Below are 15,591 nucleotides of genomic sequence, written 5' to 3'. Positions count from 1 at the left end.
CAAATTTGACCGTTTTTCAAATTTTTGATCAAATAGTTTCGTCCCCTTTGTTTTTACAATGACTATTTTTTGACTATGTATTCCTTCAAAATCTACTTTTCAAAATTTGATGATGAGTTTGATATTTGTTATGAAAATTTCAATAAAAGTGTGTTTCAAGTTTTTAAATTCATAACAAATATTCAGTAAATTACCCCCATATTGCTTTTCACAAACCTAGATAATTCATAAGTGAAGCATTTCTAACTTTTAGTAATATAACAAGGACAATGATGTCACTTCTACATAAACTAGTGGTCAAACTAATGGTTAAGTACATAGTACAGATAAGGGGTACCCGCAAAGCTTGAATTTTTTTAAGAAATATTATTATTTTAATAAAAAATCGCAAAATTAGAGGTCACCGGTGGAAAATCGTATATTAGCATCTTGTCGAATTGCCATAGTTCGATAGGACACATATTTAACCGCTAGGGGTCGACTGAGGAGTAGATCGGACGGCAGCGAGTTCAATAGGGCCTGCCGAACAGGGGGAATTCAGCGGGCCCTCAACAGGAGCATGTCAAATTGCCCCTGTTCGACAGGTCCTCAACAGAAGTTCGACAGGAACGGCGGGAGGGCCCAATCGGCCTTCTGCTATTCGACAGGCTATGCCGCGTCAGGTGGTAAGCCCAGTCGAGCATTGGGTGTTTGATAAGCAGGGCGGAACCAACCACGAGCCACACCTAGGGCTCAAATCAATTGTCTTGTTCTAAATCTTTTTAAATTTAAAATTTTTCTAAAATTTGTACAACATTTATATATAATTTGGATCCCAGGCCTAGGGCTTGAGCCCAAGCTGCCCTAGGCCTAAATCCGCCCCTGTCGATAGGGCTACCTGTTGAACAACACAAGTTCAAGAGGGCCCAATCGATTACCCTCCATTCGACAGGGAGCTATATTTGCGAATCTCCGTGGAAGGCCTCTAATTTTATAATTTTCTATTAAAATAATAATATTTCTCAAAAAAATTCTGCAAAGCTTACCTATTCATACGTGAGCAGGGGACGTGTAAGCTAATATAGAGCAATACCAATAGGACTTGAGTAAGAAAAGTCTTGCATGCTACAGTTGGTTATGGGAACCTAGTTAGGGTACTATCATGTATTATCTATAAAGGACCAAAGTCATATCACTAACCCTATCTCCGGTATATAAGGAGAGATGGATGCTCTCTTGGAGATACCATATTATTTATACATCAATACACACAACGGTATATGAAGCTAATAGGAGCAAGGTATTACTTCATACATGTATTATCTAAACCGTTGTCTTCTGCATACCATCCATATTCATGTCTTATGTGTTACCCTTATATATTATTGTCAATGGATACATTAAATAAAAATGGTGCGAAAACAAGGTTAAATAAGTAAAAATAAGGAAGGTCTTACGTGAGATTTGATTTATACATCGTATTATTTAAGACATGATAGAAAAAGGAAGGTATTAAATTAGCCTTTTGAATTAATAGCGTGTGCATACATAAAATTAGGTCTACGACTGATATCTACTACTTCCATCCCAAATAAGTTTATTTTTTTCAGTTTTTGATACAATATTTTACTCTTCGTTTTATTTAAATTATTTTTGTGATAAATATTTTTATTTTTATTAAATGATAAAACATGAATAGAACTTTACGCGTGACTATTTTTTAAGTTTTTCTAAAAAAATTATAAATAAAATGAAAGATCAAACGTTGACATAGAATCGAAAATTTTGGTTATCCTAGAACGGAGACGGAGACAGTAAGAAGGGAGTGTCTAGCACTAGGAGTACAGACCCTAAAACAGAGTAGGCGAACTGATGGGACGAAAACTTCGATCCAAAGTGAAAACATTGATATGATTATGGGCGCCCTATCCACTGATCAAAGCAAAAGTTTGGTTGTAGTCAGTCAATGCATAATTTAATATAATTTAGAGCGGATTGCTCTTAGGAATATATTTTATTACCTACTTTGTATATTGGATTACACTTCATCTTTTCTTCCACTTATGCTCTTTTGACAAAATTTAAATTTCCAACCTTAAATTTAAAATTGATTTTAGTGATTTTTCTCCGAAGTTTATTTTTCATACTTGTCTTTTAGATCACTAAGAATACGTACAAAAGTTTTACACATATTATTTTTTATTTAAAAATATAAAGTTTTGGTTTTTTATGAAAAAAACCAAACAATCACCTCCGTAGTAATTAGCAATTGTTTTTACTTTGTAGGTTGGACTAGTGGTCCCATAGGTCAACTACCATAGTCTTCTTCCGCCTAAGTCTTTTTGGATTCTTTAAATATTTTTTGAACTTTTTATTTTTAAATTTAAATCTAAATATTTCCAAAACTTATTTCTAAATCTGAAATTTTTGCCCAACCCACCAATTTAGCGTGGCCAAATTCACCTTCTCTATCTGCATGTATCACTTGATCTCAACACAATAGTAGGAATCAAGGGCATGCTCATTTCGCTGATGGCCAATGTAGTGGCATGTCTTTCGTGGCTTCATCAGTGTCTCCAAGGTTCTGCACCATAGGAAAAACCCGGCCAAAAAACTCAAACCCGAGTCTAACATTCCATGAGAAAACAAAGCCTAGACTCGGTCTAACCATAGGATTTTCTTTGCATGTGTTAGGCTTTCTTAGGTTATTTTAAGCTTTCTTAGATTTATCATAAATTTCTAATTTTTGAGCTTCGGTATCTAGGCCTAGACCTGGGCCTGATACATATTCGATCAGATCCAGGTCTACTGTGTCAGCCATACTGAAACCAGCTTGTTCTCATGCTTATTGATTGAGATTTGATAGAGATGTAAGCCATATTTGTTCTTGAAAGAACAGTAGTATCGTTAACACAAGTTTATCAATTTTCACGGTATGAAGCACTCTTAAAAGTGGCGTGAAGCACAAGCGTAAAAATACCGTTATAAATAACGAGAAGATCTTCCCGTTGACAGCGTAGGGGCACTACATAGGCAGGAACGAGGGTAATATCTTGTCCAAATTGTAACACAAAGGTAACCTTAGAGGAGTATAATAGATGATGTGAAGACTCAAAAAATTGTCACGTCATATTTATATTTATGTGAAGGAAAGATGAAAGCAGAGTGAAGAAAAGCGAGCTACCAGATATATAGCTAGCTGCAGTAAAAGCTCCAAGACACTATATGTATATAAGAGATTGACTATGTATTGATGATATAACATATGTTTGTGTGTGTAATTGGTGTACAAGTTGACTCTATGTTAGCCTTTAGTGACATGAAAAGATTTTGAAGCCGGTAGATAGCTCTTCTATTGATCTCGCTCTTACCCAAACTGACAATACTAACTACAACATGGTTCGAATTAAATCGAGGTAAATATATACTCCCTCCCAATTTATTTGGATGACGTTGGTCAGTTTAAAATTGAACTAAGCAACGTCATACATTCACATACGGAGGAGTATATCCCAATATGCAAGTGTATTTCCGCCTAACTAATGCACGTCACAATCCGTATATCATGTTTAGTGCTCTTATAGTCAAAAAATAATAATTAGACGAGATTTGAATGTACTATTGCATCCAATCCTTTTGCAAATTTACTTTCTTTTTCTACTCGCCCGGTTCTAAAATAAATAGGTGATTGTTTAGTAAAAAAATTATCCTAAAATAAGTGAGTATTGTAGGACTTATAAGTAAAGAAGCCATTGTAAATAAGAGCATGCACAATTATTGTACATCTTTTCCTCAAGCGTGCACATAACCATAGAGGAAAATTTTGGACAAAATCTGAAGAAAGGAACAGTATATTTTGGAATCGTTGGATACTTGGAATACATCTTGTAAAGCTATGCAGATGCAGCTCATTTTCTACTGCCACTTCTGGCACTTTCCACGAAGGCCGTCAGATTACGATCCGACGACCCTCCTTTCCCTAGAGCCTCCTCAACGGTTCGCTTCCACGCCGCCGCGGTGCGCCGCACCTCCGCCGCCGCCTCCCCCTCCCCCTCCGATCCCATCACCTCCTCGACGCGCCGCCGCAGCTCCGCGGCGCGCAGCACGCCGCCGCCGTCAACCTCAGCGCGCGCGCCGACGCGCCACTCACGCTCGACGAGCCGCGCGTTCATCTGCTGCTCGGACATCCGCGGGACGCCCACCATGGGCACGCCGCACGCGATGCTCTCCAGCACCGAGTTCCAGCCGCAGTGCGTTACGAAGCACCCCACCGCCGGGTGCGACAGCACGCGCACCTGGTCGCACCACTCCACCACCATGCCGTTCCTGTGGCCCGCCGCCACGGCGGCCTCGTCGTCCTCGAGCACCGCCTTGTTGTCCTTGCGCACGACGCAGAGGTACGGCCTCCCGCTCTCCTCGAGGCCCGGGAGCAACTCGTCGAGCTGCCCCTTCGCCATGACGGTGAGGCTTCCGAATGCGACGTATACCACGGAGCCGGCCGGCTTGGTGTCGAGCCACTCCATGTACTTGGAGTCGTCCTGCTTGAACAGGGCGGCCTCGTCGCCGGACGGGAGCACCGGGCCGATGGGGACCACGTCGTATGCTCCAACGGCGGGGAGAGTTGCCTCCTCGAGCTCTTGGAACACGTTGATGAGCACGGTGGCCTTGGGGATCTCTCTGTCGAGGGTGTCGAACAGATCACGGAACGTGGTGAAGATGCTGTGGAAGAAGTCGGAGGGGTCGCTGGCTTCGATGAGGAAGGACGGAAGGTCTCCGACCGGCAGCGGCGGAAGGCCCGGGAGCTCCAGGACGAACGACTGGTCGCGGCGGTGTTCGTCGACGATGCCGGCGTAGCCGTGGAAGTAGTGGTAGTAGATGGCGAGCACGGCGACGGGCTGGATCCAGTAGAGCGCGGACGGCACGCCGCGGTCGCGCGCGACGTCGGCCGCCCACGGCAGGAGGAGCGTGTAGACGACGCACGACACGGGGCGCCCCCGCGCCGCGAGCGCGTCGACGAGCTCCCCGACGCTGCGCCGCCCCGAGGAGTGGAACGACGCCATGTACGCGCTGAGGGCGGCGGCATCGCCGCCCGGGACGTACCCGCTCTGCGTGCCGTCGGAGAACGGCAGGAGCTCGAGCCGGCCGTCGTCGCCGCCGCCGCCGTCCTGCTCCTCGTCGAACATGCGTCGGTGCGCGGCGTCGGGGATGGAGAACGTGACGAGCGTGTCCGGCGCGACGGCCAGCAGGTGCCTGGCGAGGCGGAGCGCCGGCGCGATGTGGCCCTGGAGCGGGAACGTGAGCACGAGGAAGTGCGGCCGCGGCGACATGGCTCCAATCACCGGCGTGATTGCGCCTCGGTTCGCTTCGTGAGAGTGACGAGTGTAAATTCTATCGGAGGCAGCGATATGCCACATTGGCAATTGGTGCGTACATTTATAATGCAACGACTATAATATTATTTATAATACTAAATGAGTTATTATGTAAAATAAAATATTATAATAAATGGTTTTTACACGGTATCTAAGTTATGATGAGAGATAAATAGCAAATTCTAATGTAAATTAGTTTTTTTATTATAAAAGTGATATTTTCCTAGTGTTGTAGAGTTATTATAAAAAATAATGACTGTAGGAGTATGTTATATTAGAGGGTGTCTAGTGGAAGAAAAGAAAATATTTGGGTGTCACAACCGACATTTCTCTGGATGTCGAAAAAGTTTTCTAACACAAATGAAAAAACGAATTTTATAGCTTGTTTGAAAATCGCGAGACGAATCTTTTGACTCTAATTAATTCGTCATTAGCACGTGTGAGTTAGAGTATGTACAATAGCATGCTATAAGCATATTTTAAAGAGATAAGAGGGGAAAGAGAAGAGAGGTTGGCTACTAATTTGTAGTCGGCTGCACACATGCTCCAAAGACAAATTGTGTGCATGCCATGTGGGATGTTTTGTAGGTAACTATTGTATGATTTGGCTATTAGATTGACTATAGAAGAATTGAACCTAGTAGTTAGCTATACTATTGAACTTGCTCTTACCGTAGCACTTATAGCAATCATTGACTAATTAGCCTCAAAATATTCGTGTCACGATTCCCCTAGCTGTATAATTAGTTTTTATTTTATCTATGATTAATGCTTTATTTAGATGTATAAAGATTCGATGTGATTTTTCTTTTAAAAATATTTAGGGTTTCTATGAAAAATATTTAGGGACTAAACAGAGTCTAGAATTGCTCTACGCACGTACTCTCTCCGTCTCAAAACAAATCAATCTTTCAGTTTCTATGTGTAGGGTTTGACCATCCGTCTTATTTAAAATTTCTTTAAAAAATTAAAACAAATTAGTCACATAGAGTACTATTCATAATTTATCATCAAAAGAAATATTAATCGTAAATTTTTTTAAATAAAATGAAATTCAAACGTTATAGATAAAAATAAAAATTAGTTTGTTTTGAGACTTGGGGAGTAACTTGTTAGTGGTGCACGCGGTGGGTGTGTCGTGTGGTGTCCAAACGAGCGCAGCGTGGCAGTAGTGTCGCATCGACGAGCGCCACATGATCAGCGCGCTCCATGTATTGGATCTGAACTCGGCCACGCGACGGGCTCTCGTCCGTTGGCGTCATCACTGAGGTTAGCGAGTCCCTAGGTGGATTTAGGCCTTGTTTATTGCCTAAAATGTTTTCTAAAAACATCACATCGAATCTTTGGACATCTAAATAAAGCTAAACACAGATGAAAAAAACTAATTATACAGCTATGAGAGAAATCGTGAGACGAATTTTTTAGACTAATTAGTCCCTGATTAGCCATAAGTGCTACGGTAACAAATATGTGCTAATGACGGTATAATCAGGCTTAGAAGATTCGTCTCACGGTTTTCCGGCAAGATGTAAAATTGGTTTTTTTATTTATGTCCAAAAACCCCTTCCGACATCCACTCAAACATACGAAATAACGTTTCTACCAAAAAAAATTTTGTCATCTAAGCAACTCTTTTAGTAGAAAAGTTACAGAAAAAGACGAGTGCGGCTGTTCTTGCTGATCTCAGCCTGTCGATCAGATTCGCAGTCGAGATCTTGTCGTGTGTTTTTGCAATTGTCGTGGTGGTGGAGTATGAACTACTACTATTTGAATCCAGCGACATGACCCTGCTCGGTGAATGACCAGTCTGCGAACTTTTTACTACCCTCCTGCTACAATGCTCCGGTCTCCGGATAAGAGCGAAAACGGACGAAGACATGTGGATAACAGACATCGACACATAGTGCCTCGGCGCGATCACGAGGTTATGGTTCATTAAGGCATCTATTACTCCTTCCCTCCGTTCCATATTATACTTTTTAAGTTTATTTAGATTTATTTATATATTAATATATATATTTTGTATATGAATTTAGATTTATTAGAATACAAATGAATCTAACCAGAACCAGAAAGTCTTATAATATAAAACGGATAGAATATACGTTAATAGCTAGACAGGTAAGTTGTAGAATAAATTATCTACTTATTTATCTGTATAATATGGAATACATTACTTTTTATGTTTTATATTTTTATATGCAACCAATGCATTGAAGTTTTTCTCTAAAAAAAAGTGCGTGCAATTTGGGAGCACATGCTCAAGAAGTAGACGAATGAAGAGATAGCGTCCAATTTTTTCTTGAGTTAATAATGTCACCTAGGATAATTAATTTGACGTGAATGTATATAGACGACTATTGTGTTACTATTGTACACACCCTTAGCCTCGTCGGGATGAGTAGGGAGGGAACTAGAGATCTCCGTAACATTACAACCGCATTAACACTGGCGCACCCATCATAATGATATGCACTGCGTCCGACAAAAGATTGGTGCCAGTTGTTGAATTGTTTCTTTTTAAAACTAAGAGGAAGTTACACCAACTTAAAAGTAAGAGTGGTTTTCATCCCTCGAGCTACTTTTAGGGCATAAGAGTGATTTCTCCTTGGTTCAGCCAGCTGCTCCCGTCCCTGACCAACAAATGGTATCAGAATTGAGTTCACGGTCTTGATCCATGCACACTTGGACAGTGTAGGCCCAAAACCTAATCAACTATGGATGTATGTGAATGGGTCTACGAGGGGCCGGTTATTGCGGAGAGTCATCGATGTACACACTTTTATGGTGTAGGTCTAAAGACTAGTATATCGTGGATGTTTGTGAATGGTCCGTGAGCCTGTGAGAGGCCGGTCATCCCAACCGGTATCAATGTGTGATAGGGGAGGCTGATTAATGCTAAGATGCACCAACGTGTGACAAAGAAAATTATTGAAATAGTCATATACTAAAATTAAAAGAAAGTTACATCAACTTAAAATGGCAAATGCCTCTTACCTCTTAAGCTAACTTTTTAGGTTTAGCAAGGATTTCTTCCTAATTAGGATGGTTGCTTCCGTCTTGGGCCAACATCGACAAGAAGAAAACTCTCAGTGTCGCCCCAGCATGGTAGCCCTGAAGGTGCCGAAGCACTAGCGCCGCCGCCCTCCCTTCGTCCTTCGTCTTGTCGCCGTCAGAGCGAAATGCCAGGAATCACGCACGCTAAAATAATTTTATTGTTACACATCCTTTATCCACGAATAAGTTTACCTCCTAATCATTATATTATATCGGAGTTTGCAAAAGAAGTAAATAAGTGAATTGGAACCAGACAAAGAAAAAACAATTATATTGGAATTTGATATGGTGAACGTAAAATAAAGTTATTTTGCGATAGAGCATTTACAATATGAGTACAATATTTTCCTACCTTCTCGATGGAAGTAGTGAAGTTGAAGCAAGATCCACCGTGTAAAACACTGGGTAGCTACGCAAGTGGATACCGCCAGCAATGACGCTGATCAAGATGGAATTTAAGATACGTTGCTGGCTGGCGTGACTTCAGTTGTATAGGGTCTACTGGACTGGTCTGCGCTTGCTATCCCCGCGTTAAAATACAAAAATTAGGTATTAGATTCGACCCAAGGCCCTGTTTAGTTACTGTGGAATATCTATATTAGACGTATCCATAGACCACACGAGTACGTACGGTCAAAGAGAGGTACCGAATATGAATAAGATTACATCTGTAAGGTATCGGCTAATAGTTTGGTAACCGCCGGATTGCATGTCGTGTGTATCGAATCCAGGTCGTAACCGAATTAGGATAGATCTTAATCTTATCAGATTAGAACTCTACCATATCTGTAAGCCCTATGTCCACTATATAAGAGGCTATGGGCACCCTACCAGGGGAGGAGGACGCATATTCAATATGATCGCTAAACAGGACTAGCATATTATTTCGCACAGCCGAGAGCCTGAATCTAGATAAATCGACATCTTCTTCTTCATCCTAACCATCGAATTCCGAGCCTAATAGTCATCATATAAGTTTATTTGCCAACACCAATCGTCGATAGTTCCCAAAAAGTTTTTCCAAAAATATCACATCAAATCTTTGGACATAAAAATACAGCAATAAACATAGATGAAAAACTAATTGCACAGTTATGATAGAAATCCTAAGACGAATATTTTGAGCTTAATAATTAGGCCAGGAGGAGCCGTGCAATCACTGGACAGCAATGAACAAATAAATCCATCTCTGCAACTCACGACGAAATCGCCACCCAAATTTACAGCGTCACGGAACAAATAAATATAAATAAAAAGAAGGAAAAAAAGTAGAGAACAAGAAATAATTTTCCTCAAATTTGCAGCGCAATGCTCACGGAAAAAATAATTAAAAAGAGAAGAAAAATAGACAACAACCAGCCATTTTCCAGCAAAAAAAAAAGAGAAAAAGAAAAAGAGAGATAAATTTCCAGCCCAACACCACGATCTCCGCCGCTATAAAACGACGGCACGTTGCGCCGTCTCCTTTCTGCTTCCTCCGTCCCAAACTAGCCCTGCTAATTAATTGGATGAAAATAAATTAAATAGGTAGGGTTTTAATTTAGTTTGTCTCTAGTTGGATGCAAATGGATTGTTACTTTAAATGGATTGGATTGGATTGGATTGAGTTACAGAAACAAGATGAATTATTATGGATTGAGTTTTGTTAGTGATTTTAGGTTTTAAATGGATTTAGGGCAAATGAATCATTTAATTGAGGTAGCTAATGGATAAGAGAATAGACATACGTGGGACCTACATGTAGAAATTAATCAAAATCTGGATAAAGTTGCTCTTACACGTAATAAATCATCCCACCAAATTTCATTCAAATTTGATAAATTTTTATAGTGTGAACGCGAGTTTTAAAATTTTAGGTCCGAGTTTATACGTATCAAATCGGCGCATTCATTCTACTAGAGTGGGTTGAATCCATTATTTAGTATTATAACTAAATAGTTTGGTGCGAGTTGGACTAAATTAAAGTTGAATTGGTTTAAATTGTATCCTAATGAAAAATAATTGGGGTGGATTGGTTTGGTAGACTAGCTAGTAAAGAGATGGAATGGAGTGAATTTAGATTGGATCGAAATCCATTGACAGACCTACTCAAAACAAACCAATTTTCACTTTTTATCTAATGTTTAACTCTTCGTCTTATTAAAAAATTTACGATTAATATTTTATTAAATTATAAATAGTACTTAACATATAACTAAATTTTTTAAAATTTTTTAAAATAAATTTAAATAAAACAGACGGTGAAATGCTGGATACGGAACCGAACAGTTGGTTTACGCATCACCGAAGCCCCTCCCTCCGCGATGAGGATCACGTGGCTGGCAGCGGCGGCGGCGCTGTGCTGCGTCGGCGCGGCGGCGTGTGCGGGCGGGCAAGGGCAGTGCAAGTTCCGGGCCGTCCTCAGCTTCGGCGACTCCAACTCCGACACGCGCGGCTTCTGGGCCGCCTTCCCGGTGCAGCAGGCGCCGTTCGGCATGACCTACGACTTCCGCCAACCCGCCGGCCGCGCCTCCGACGGCCGCCTCGTCATCGACTTCCTAGGCAAGCACGTGCCGGCAACTTGCCTTGCTCGCGTCTCTGCTGCTCGATCATCTGAAAGAAAATATAAATTGTGGTGGTGGTGCTTTGTTCGTCAGTGCAAGCGATGGGGCTGCCACTGCTGAGCCCCTACCTGCAGTCCGTCGGCTCCGACTACCGCCGCGGCGCCAACTTCGCGACGCTGGCGTGCGTCGACGGCGCTGCAGCCCAACACGTCGCTGTTCGTCACCGGGACCAGCCCCTTCTTCCTCGGCGTCCAGCTCAACCAGATGAAGGAACTGAGGACCAAGGCGCTCCGCTCCAATGGCAACAATGGTAGTGCTACGCTTGATTTCTTGTCTACTAATGCCACCAACTCTTCTGCTCAGTCAAGCTGCCATGCCCTGGATCGCTGCATCGGTGCAGATATTCTGCTGAAATTCTGCAGAAATATTAGAAAAACATGATCTCGACAGTGATCTGTGATGGTTTTGTTTCCAGCAGTAACAATCTTTACTGGAGAGTCTTCTGCTGACAGATAGAATTGCTAATACTCATGACTTGCTATCTTTGCCTACTAATTTGTAGAGATTAATTACTGAATGCTAAACTTGCTTGACTAATTTTCAGCCCAACTTCCTGCACCTGATGTGCTGAGCAATTCTCTATACACAATTGACATTGGCCAAAATGATCTCACTTCCAATCTGGGATCGCAGAGTATCGAGACAGTCAAGCAAAGTCTTCCTTCATTTGTTAGCCAGATCACCTCTACAGTACAGGCAAGTAGCATAAATCAGAGCTACTATTTGGCTAAACTCAAGAAAGATACAAGAAACTGGAAATTAATCAAGTGCATAGTTCATACTCACCTAGCTATTCAATTCTTTTCAGGAATTGTACAACATTGGAGCTCGCAACATTATGGTGTTTAACATGGCGCCTATCGGATGCTACCCAGCATTCCTCACAAAGCTCCCACATGCCAGCAATGACATGGATGGATTTGGTTGCATGAAAACCTACAGCAGTGCAGTGACCTACTACAATGAACTGCTGAACACTAGCTTGGCCGAGGTTCGCAAGAAGCTGCAGGATGCCTCTCTAGTGTATGCCGACAAACACGCCGTGATACTCGAGCTGTTTGGGCATCCCAAAGCTCATGGTATGCTCTCTACGACATTTTGTGACTTCAAAATGTTACATGAATGATGGATCAGTTTTGCTCACAGTCAAAATAACAATAGCACTGATAATGATTTGATCATGATTTCAGGGCTGAAGTACGGGACTAAGGCTTGCTGCGGATACGGTGATGGCGTTTACAATTCCAACCCAGATGTATACTTCCTCCATATTTTTATGTATGACACCGTTGACTTTTAGGGTTACATTTGATCATTCATCTTATTTATAATTTATATCTAAATATACAAAATTATAATGCATACTTAAAGTTCATATAATAATAAATTATATTATAACAAAATAATTAATAATTATATATATTTTTTTAATAAGACGAATGGTCACACATGAACTTAAAAGTCAACGGTATCATATAAAAAAATATGGAGGAAGCACTGTGGAAGCAGAGGTGCTCAATGGCCAATCCGCAAGTGCAAAAGCTTGCGCTGATCCGCCGAACTATGCGAGCTGGGATGGGATCCATGGAACAGAGGCTGCAAACAAGATCATAGCTTCTTCCTTGATGAGAGGCTCAGGCCTTGTTTAATTTCTAAAATTTTTTTCAAAAAATATCACATCGAATTTTTGAACACATAAATAAAGCATTAAATATAGATGAACCAAAAAACTAATTGTACAGTTATGGAAGAAATCTTAAGACGAATCTTTTGAGCCTAATTAGTCCATGATTAGCCATAATTGCTACAGTAACCAACATGTGCTAATGACGGATTAATTATGCTCAAAACATTCGTCTCGCGGTTTCTAGGCTAGCCGTGAAATTAGTTTTTTCATTTGTATCCGAAAAACATTTCCGACATCCAATCAAACATTTGACGTGACACTTCTTTCAAAAATTTTCTTAATCCAAACACCGCCTCATATTCATACCCACCTTTTGATCTTTCCAAACTTTGCAAGCTACAGCCCATAGCATGATCACAGCACCAATCTAGGCTGTGTCCGGTAGCTCCATTAGTTACCTTGTCTCTCTCGTTTTCACGCGTACACTTCCCGAACTACTAAACGGTGTATTTTTTGCAAACAATTTATATAAAAAAGTTGTTTTAAAAAATCATATTAATCTATTTTATTTTTTAATAATAAATAATTAATTAATTATGTATTAATCTATTATTACGTTTTCCAGAATAAGTTACCTTATCCTTTAATACCAAACACAGCCCTAGTCACACATTGTACAGTAGCCATGAAACAAAAACAAAAAGAAAATGTTGAACATGTATGAATGTCTCAAAAATGAAGTAAATAGAGCTTTGATCTTCAAACCTTCAAGATTTCAAATAAGAATAAAATCATGTTTTCCTGTCAATCCTGAGCTACTCCCACGCAGAACTGTGGTACTACTTTTATAGGCTGAATGGATATCACAGATATTAGAATTGCAACTTAACCGCAAGTTTGTACTTCCAAAAATTGTTGAAACGTTGCTTTTAAATCGGTTCAACACAAACCAAAACCGCCGCCCCAACCCCAAAAAAAAAAAAACACACAAACCCGCACCAGCTTTCAACAAACCGAAGCAACTGATCTTTACGAATTAGGAATACCCTGAAATCTGAACATCAAAAAACACAGGAGGTGAAAATTTGTAGATCCACAGAAATTTGGGGATGAAACACATCATTTCAGCCAAACTGTAATTAGTCCAAACGATCACAATGAACACAAACTTGGGGTAAAACAGATTACTTGGATTGCAATTTCAGAATAACCAGCAGTTACATTGCAACCATTTGGAACTAATCTAAGACTACGACATGACAAAGCGAGGAGTTTATAACACAAACTGGTAGAACATGAAAGTGCCTACGAATCAACCAAGAACAGGAGGGTGTCAAAGCGCACGCCTAAGCGCGCTCGCCGCGGATGCGGCGGGCGAGCTGGATGTCCTTGGGCATGATGGTGACGCGCTTGGCGTGGATGGCGCACAGGTTGGTGTCCTCGAAGAGCCCGACGAGGTACGCCTCCGCGGCCTCCTGCAGCGCAGCGACGGCGGAGCTCTGGAACCGGAGGTCAGTCTTGAAGTCCTGCGCGATCTCGCGGACGAGGCGCTGGAAGGGGAGCTTGCGGATGAGCAGCTCGGTGCTCTTCTGGTACTTGCGGATCTCCCGGAGGGCGACGGTGCCGGGGCGGAAGCGGTGCGGCTTCTTGACGCCGCCGGTGGCCGGGGCAGACTTGCGCGCCGCCTTGGTCGCCAGCTGCTTCCTCGGCGCCTTCCCGCCGGTGGACTTGCGCGCCGTCTGCTTCGTGCGGGCCATCGAGAAGAAGAGGAGCTTGGCACGGCGGAGGAGCCGGTTGAGGGGTTTCGACCGGAGATTTCACGGTGGCGGCGGAGCGGGTTGAGACGGCGAGAGAGGCGGGCCGTTTATATAAGGAAGGGTGGGGTGTTTGGATCTGAGAGCGCGAAAATTTTTCTGGATTTGGAATTTGGCCGCGGGGAACGAGCGCCGTTGGGTTGCGTTCGAATGGACGGTGCAGATTCGATATCGGTGGCGTCACGCGGATCGCGATCCGTGGCTGCTCGAACTTCTCGCTGTAAGTGGTCGGAAGCAGCTGCGCGCGGATCGCATATTCTCGTCTCGCGCGGTCGCGCGCCCAATCCAAATTCCAAACCCCAAAATTTCCCCCAAATTTCGGAAAAAACTAGAAAGCTGGCGCCTGTTGGCGCGCTGTTCATATAGCTTATTTATATATCTGTATAATACATCATTGTTTCATTTCATTAAGACATTTATCCATTTTTTTTATAATTTGTGGTATCATTAAAGGGTTTTTAATTATGATTTGTGTTTTTATGGCCTAATGTATGTCTAAAAACTGACGACATAAATATAAATAAGCCGCATGGAGTATATATAATTTACAATCTTTTGTTTTCTTAAAAATACTATATTTAAGATGGAGTATAATGATATACATGTTTATATTGTATAACAAGTCTAAGGCCATGTTTAGTTTCCAAAAATTTTCTCCGAAAAACATCATATCGAATCTTGTACACCTAAATAGAGCATTAAACATACATGAAACGAGAAACTAATTGCACACAGTTATATGAAAAAATCATGAGACAAATCTTTTGAGCCTAATTAGTACATGATTAGTCATAAGTGCTACAGTAAACTACATACGCTAATGGCGGATTAATTAGGCTCAAAAGATTCATCTCGTGGTTTATAGGCGAGCCGTGAAATTCATTTTTTTATTTATGTCCGAAAAACCCTTCCGACATTCAGTCAAACGTCTGATGTTACACCCAAAAATTTTTATTTCCCCAACTAAACACCCCCTTAAATGCGTGTATACTTCCTAAACAAATAAACAATGTGTTCTTTGTAAAAGGTTTATATAGAAAAATAGCTTAAAATCATTTTTATTAATTATTTAATTGCATGCTAATCTGACACTCTAATTTGACGCCTCGTTTCACCTGACACAAAAGAGAGCCGCTAGA

At 41.5% G+C, this 15,591-nt stretch overlaps 2 protein-coding genes and 1 pseudogene across 2 annotated transcripts; 1 reads left to right on the top strand and 2 right to left on the bottom strand.

The window, feature by feature from the left end:
- Window positions 1-3,732: 3,732 nt before the first annotated feature.
- Window positions 3,733-5,376, bottom strand: LOC102708537 (crocetin glucosyltransferase, chloroplastic-like). The gene has a single exon (XM_040525426.1). It carries the CDS (start codon window positions 5,304-5,306, stop codon window positions 3,888-3,890), a length of 1,419 nt encoding a protein of 472 aa, XP_040381360.1. The 5' UTR covers window positions 5,307-5,376; the 3' UTR covers window positions 3,733-3,887.
- Window positions 5,377-10,711: 5,335 nt separating this feature from the next.
- Window positions 10,712-12,660, top strand: LOC102708258 (annotated as a pseudogene).
- A 1,147-nt stretch (window positions 12,661-13,807) lies between these two features.
- Window positions 13,808-14,467, bottom strand: LOC102707971 (histone H3.2). The gene has a single exon (XM_006656136.3). The coding sequence runs from the start codon at window positions 14,393-14,395 to the stop codon at window positions 13,985-13,987; it is 411 nt and encodes a 136-aa protein (XP_006656199.1). The 5' UTR covers window positions 14,396-14,467; the 3' UTR covers window positions 13,808-13,984.
- Window positions 14,468-15,591: the final 1,124 nt, after the last annotated feature.

Source organism: Oryza brachyantha, chromosome 6 (genome assembly GCF_000231095.2).
Source record: "Oryza brachyantha chromosome 6, ObraRS2, whole genome shotgun sequence".
Lineage (NCBI taxonomy): Eukaryota > Viridiplantae > Streptophyta > Magnoliopsida > Poales > Poaceae > Oryza > Oryza brachyantha.
This window is presented reverse-complemented; position numbering and strand designations above follow the sequence as displayed.